This window comes from Microtus ochrogaster, linkage group LG4 (genome assembly GCF_000317375.1).
Source record: "Microtus ochrogaster isolate Prairie Vole_2 linkage group LG4, MicOch1.0, whole genome shotgun sequence".
Classification (NCBI taxonomy): Eukaryota; Metazoa; Chordata; class Mammalia; order Rodentia; family Cricetidae; genus Microtus; species Microtus ochrogaster.
In genome coordinates this window covers 56459240-56465596 of record NC_022030.1, presented here as the reverse complement: position 1 = coordinate 56465596, position 6357 = coordinate 56459240, and the positions used below count along the sequence as shown (strand labels likewise).

The 6357-nt window shown below is 44.0% G+C and overlaps 1 protein-coding gene across 4 annotated transcripts in view; it reads left to right on the top strand.

The window, feature by feature from the left end:
- Positions 1 to 6357, top strand: part of Plcd4 (phospholipase C delta 4) — a 32343-nt gene that overhangs the window by 18857 nt on the left and 7129 nt on the right. For all 4 annotated transcript variants that reach the window (XM_026786055.1, XM_026786054.1, XM_026786053.1 and 1 more), the window contains 3 exons: positions 903 to 1104; positions 2653 to 2797; positions 3881 to 4033. In XM_026786055.1, coding sequence (XP_026641856.1) covers positions 903 to 1104; positions 2653 to 2797; positions 3881 to 4033 — 500 coding nt within the window. The remainder of the gene's footprint in view (positions 1 to 902; positions 1105 to 2652; positions 2798 to 3880; positions 4034 to 6357) is intronic.

Genomic DNA, 6357 nt, shown 5'->3' with positions numbered 1-6357 from the left:
CCTTATACACACATCATAGCAGTGCACCCTTACACGCACATCGTCACACACATACACAAAGTAATAAATGTACTCTTTTTAATATTTATTTATTTATTATGCATACAATGTTCTGTCTGCGTGTATGCCTGAAGTCCAGAAGAGAGCACCAGACCTCACTACAGATGGCTGTGAGCCACCATGTGGTTGCTGGGAATTGAACTCAGGACCTTTGGAAGAGCAGGCAATGCTCATAACCACTGAGCCATCTCTCCAGCCCCATAAAGTAATAAATGTAAAGAGAGAGAGAGAGAGAGAGAGAGAGAGAGAGAGAGAGAGAGAGAACATGCATGCAAATGGGGGCAGGAGAGCATGTTCCAGGCATTGTGGCACACGCCTTTAAGCCAAAGTACATAAGAGAGGCAGAAGGATCTCTATGTGGTCGTTTTTAGTTTTCTTCGTTTCCAAGACTGGATCTCACTATGTAACCTCTGACTGTCCTGAAACTCATTATGTAGACCCGGCTGGTCTAAAACTCAGAGATCCCCTGCCTCTGCCTCCCAAGTGCCAAAATGAAAAGTGTGTGCCATCACAACCGGATCTATGTGTGTTTGAAGCTAGCCTAGTCTACATAGAGAGTTCTAAGCCAGCTAGGGCTACATAGTGAGAACCTGTTTTTAGAAAAGAAAGAAAGAAAGAAAGAAAGAAAGAGAGAAAGAAAGAGAGAAAGAGAGAAAGAAAGAGAGAAAGAAAAAGAAAGGCTAGATAGATAGCTGGGAAATGTCTGTTTAAGGCACAACATGTGGCAAATTTGGGATCTGCAGACTGGGAATCAGCATCTGAGGGGTAGGACCCCACGGAGGGGGGACCAGGGAAGAGGCTTATGGGTGTCTCCCTGGTGTGGTTTGCACTCCACACTCTAGGCAGATTGCTGCACGTACTGAGCAAGGACGGCTTCCTCAGATATCTCTGCTCGAAGGACGGGAACATCTTCAACCCAGACTGCCTTCCTGTCTACCAGGATATGACTCAGCCTCTGAACCATTACTACATCAACTCCTCTCACAACACCTACTTACTGAGGGACCAGCTTTGTGGCCAGAGCAGCGTGGAAGGATACATTCGGTACAGTGGCAGTATCATGAGGTGGACTATCTGTGGGGAACTAAGGGGATAACAGGGACTGAGATAGAAAGAGCTTAGGGACCTCAGCTCCCTGGGTACCTGAGAGACTTGGAGAACATCTTGGCTATTAGCATAAAGGTAATGAAATCCTACAGATAAACAGAATTCTTCTCTGTCGCAAGCTAGGATATTCTGAGAATTCAGGGGTCCTAGTGTTTTTTTGTTTTGTTTTGTGTTTTTTTTTTTTTTTTTTTTTTTTTAGCTAGTAAATAGAATAAAGCAGTGGCTCTCAACCTCCCTAACGCTGCAATCCTTTAATACAGCTCCTCATGCCGTGGTGACTCTGACCATAAAATTATTTTCATTGCCAGGTGGTAGCAGCGTACGCTTTTAATCCCAGCACTTGGAAAGCAGAGGCAGGCGGATCTCTGTGAGTTTGAGGCTAGTCTGGCCCCAAAGCTACAAAGAAACCCTGACTTGAAAAAGCAAAAAAAAAAAAATATTTTCATTGTTATTTCATAACTGTAATTTTGCTACTGTTATGAATCATAGTATAAATATTTTTGGAGACAGCTTTGCCAAAGGGGCCAAGGCCCACAAGTTGAGAACCACTGCTTTAAAGGAAAGGCAGAAAGGCAGTGGGATATAGAGTTAAAAAACATAAGCTCGGGGCTGGAGAGATGGCTCAGAGGTTGAGAGCACTGACTGCTTTTCCAGAGGTCCAGAGTTCAATTCCCGGCAACCACATGATGGCTCACAACCATCCGTAATGAGATCTGGAGCCCTCTTCTGGCGTGCGGGCATACATGCAGACAGAACACTCTATACATAATAAATAAAACTTTAAAAAAAAACTCATATAAAAAAACCAAACCAAAAAACCCCATAAGCTCCAGAATTAGTTCACTTTAGGTCAAATTCTAGCTCGCTTGGTGTTCTGGGAGCGAACAAACCTTTCTCTGTTTCTCTACGAAATAGAGATGATAACTGCCCATTTTGTCAGGGTTCCTCAATCTGTGAGCCAGTAGTTTATAAGTGGTTGTTGCCGCTGTTGTGACTAATCAAGACAAGACTGAAGTCAAGGCAACTGAGTGACCAGGTGGCTTGAAGGATACAAGGACTTGTAGCTCAGCAAAGCATCTATGAGGCCCTGTGTTTAATCCTATTGGAGAGAGAGGTGCATGCCTACAATCCCAGCAGAAGTGAAGGTTGTAAATTCCAGGCTGATCGCTAAAAGACCCCATTTCAAACATCAGTGGGGGGTGGATTTCCTAGGTGTTTGAATGATCCAGGTGCTATATTGGGACACATCCAGAACAGCGGAAATATTGGGAGGTAATGTGTAATGACTTGCTAGGGAGGATTATGAACTGGGGCTAGGTGGAGCTGCAGCCATGGCGGCCTGAGGTCTCCGTGGAGATGTTACATAAAGTGGTCTGGATGGGCAAATCTAGTAAGCACCCCTCTTTCCAGAGCAGCGAGAGGTGGCTCCCTAGCTAGACCACACCTTGACCTTTTCCTGCCTCTGGGGGTTTGCGGTTCTTGCAGGGCCTTGAAGCGGGGGTGCCGCTGTGTGGAGGTGGATGTATGGGATGGACCTGGAGGGGAGCCCATTGTTTACCATGGACATACCTTGACCTCTCGCATCCTGTTCAAAGATGTCTTGGCGACACTGGCACAGTATGCCTTCCAGGTAGTAGCCCCAGGCTGGGAACAACACAACACAACACAACAAAACAAAACGACAACAACAAAAAGAAACAAACCCACAAGAAGGTCTGAGGGAAATGTGACTGACTTGATCTGGTGAGGGTGGAGGGGCAGGGAGACACTGCAGTAGCAGTGTAATAGAGACAAAAGAAGGTTCTTTGTTTGTTTCTTTTTTTATTATTTTATTTTTTCAAGACACAGTTTTACTGTGTAGACTTGGCTGTCCTTGAACTCACTCTGTGGACCAGGCTGGCCTCGAATTCATAGAGATCTGCCTGCCTCTGCCTTCAGAGTGCTGAGATTAAAGGCATGTACCACCACTACCCAGCCAATAAAAGAAGTTTAAAAAAAAAACGCGGCTGGAGAGATGGCTCAGTGGTTAAGAGCATTGCCTGCTCTTCCAAAGGTCCTGAGTTCAATTCCCAGCAACTACATGGTGGCTCACAACCATCTGTAATGAGGTCTGGTGCCCTCTTCTGGCCTGCAGGCATACAAGCAGACAGAATACTGTATACATACATACATACATAAGTAAATAAATATTTTTAAAAAATGCTAAAGCATGAGACAAATATTAAAGGATTACTATGACTCAGTGTTGGATATGTTACTAGTAATTAGTATTCATACAGGTAATCACTAGTTCCTAGTAACTACTTTAAAATTTTTCTCTTATCTATATAGGGGAGGATGGGTAGGGGAACAGACAGTGGTGAGTTGGGCTGGGGGACAATAAGGATCTAAGGATGAGAGGGTAATGTGAGCTCATAACTAGGGGAATAGCCTGTCATTCACACTGAGACTGAAAACTCAAAAGGCCTCAGAAGGACTTGGATCAGATTGATATGGTTACAAGATTTGAGGTCTCATGAGTGACCCTTAGGTGTGGGTATGTCCCAAGCAGTGGACCTGAGATCTATCAAGTTCTCACAGAGCCCTGTAATGGGGTTGGAGGAGTTTAGCAATCAGTATACTCATAAATGGGGGCCTAGAAACACAAGATTTGGAGTGTGGGGGCTTATAGGATCTTATAATTCTGAAGGCACCATGCCCTTCTCTCTGCCAGTTCTCAGACTACCCCCTCATCCTGTCTCTGGAGAACCACTGCACCTGGGATCAGCAGCATACCTTGGCACAACATCTGACTGAGATCCTGGGAGAGCAGCTGCTGAGTACCACCATAGATGGAGTGCTGATGGATAAGCTGCCCTCTCCAGAGGTAGGGACCCTGTGGCCAGCCAGGCGCTACTGTGGCTTTCACAGTCCCTCACTATGGCTCCTACATTCCTCTTGTCCCCTTCTATCTTCACAAGGGCTATCTTGATTTTTAAGATATCTATAGATAAGTTTTGTTTTGAAACAAGAATTCATGTAGCCAAGGCCGACTTTCAACTCCTGATCCTCCTTTCTTCACCTCCCAAGTACTGGGATTATAGGCATGCACCACTATGCCTAGTTTCTGTGGTTCTGGGGATCAAGCCCAGGGCACTGTGCATGCTAGACAATCACTGTGCTAAGCTCCATCCCTAGTTATTTCATAGTTTTTGATAATTTATAATTTGTACAGACTTTACAAGCAATATCGAGCATGGAAATTCTCCCCCATTATGATCCCAAACACATTCTTTTTTTTAAAAAAATGAGTTATTTATTTTTATATACATTGGCATGCTTCCTGCAAGTATGTCTGTATGAGGAAATCAGGTGCCCTGGAACAGGAGTTCCAGACAGCAGTGAGCTGCCATGTGGATGTAGGAATTGAACCCAGGTCCTCTGGAAGAGCAGCCATTGCTCTTAACCACTGAGCCCCCAAACACTTTCATGGCAGTATATATCAATAGATTTTTTTCAAGTATTACATTTATTTATTTATTTGTTTGTTTGTTTGTTTGTTTTGAGGCAGGAGGTGGTGATGATGCATGTGCTATGGCAAAACACAAGTGTGGAGGCCAATAGGAGTCAGTTCTCTCCATCTACCACACAGGCCTCGGAGATCAAACTCGCATCACCAGGCTTTGGCAAGTGCTCTACTCGCTGAGCCATCTTGCTGGCCCCCGTGGAATTATTCTTACTATTCCCTAAACTTCCCTCATGCTAAACACAAGTCTACTACTGAGCTTCTTCCAGCCACAGCCACTTCCTCCTCTTCCTTATCTTTCTCTTCCTCCTTTCCCTCCTTGAGGTGGGTTCTCAAGAAGCCCTGGCTGATCTCAGACTTGTTCTATGTAGCTGAGGATGCCCTTTCCTGCCTCCACCTCCCGAGTACTACTATTACAGTAACGTGCCACACACCCCATTTATGATATGCTGGAGCTCAAACCCAGAGCTTTGTCTATGACAAGGAAGCACTCTGCCAACCAAATCACATTTTCAGCATCATCAAGAGTTTTTTTAAGCTTAATAAACATATATATATATATGTACATTAGAAAAACTATGAATGAGATTACTGCCCATATTTTCTTTCTTTTTTTTTTAACTTTATTTCATGCGTATTTGTATAAAGATGTCAGATTCTCTTGAATTGGAGCTACAGACAGTTGTGAGCTGCCATGTGGATGTAGGAATGGAACCCCGGTCCTCTGGAGGAGCAGTCAGTGCTCTTAACCACTGAGCCATTTCACCAGCCCCCTGCCCATATTTTCTTATTTCATATCATAAGTATATTTTCATGACTATCTTTTCCTCTTTTTTGTTTTTTTTGAAACAGGGTTTCTTAGTATAGCCTGGCTGTCTTGGAACTCACTCTACAGATCAGGATTGCCTCAAACTCAGAGATCTGCCTACTTCTTCCTCCCAAGTTCTGGGATTAAAAGTATGAGTGACCACTTCCCAGCTTTTTCTTTTTTATTTTCTTTTTTTAGAGACAGGGTCTCATGTAGCTGAGGCTGCTTTTGAACCCTTGATCCTCCTGCCTCTACCTCCTGAGTGCTGGGATGATGATGGGTGTGTACCAGCTCACCAGGTTTAGACTCTATTTGAACCCGGAGCCTTGTGCATACTAGGAAAGCACTCTATGCACTAAATTACATCCCAGCCCCTTATCTTTTCCTCTTTTTCCTTTTCCTTTTTTAAATTTTAATTTAATTTTTTATGTTTTTTCAAGGCAGGGTTTCTCTGTGTGTCTTTGACTGTCCTCAAACTCACAGAGATCTGTCCTCCTTTGCCTCTTAAAGTTGTGCACTACCTTCCTTTGTCCTGGAACAAGCTCTGTAGACCAGGCTAGCCTTGATAGAGACCTGCCAGCCTCAACCTCCCGAGGGCTGGGATTAAAGGTATGTACCATTGGAGCTGGAGAGATGACTCAGAATTTGAGTACTGGCTGCTCTTCCAGAGGTCCTGAGTTCAATTCCCAGTAACCACATGGTGGCTCACAATCATCTGTAGTGGATCTGGTGCCCTCTTGTGATGGGCATGTGTACATGCAGGCAGAACGCTGCTGTATATATACTTATTAATTATACACCACTACTGCCCAAGTGGTATAAGAACTTTTTTCTTTTTTTTTTAAATATTTATTTATTTATTATGTATCCAACATTC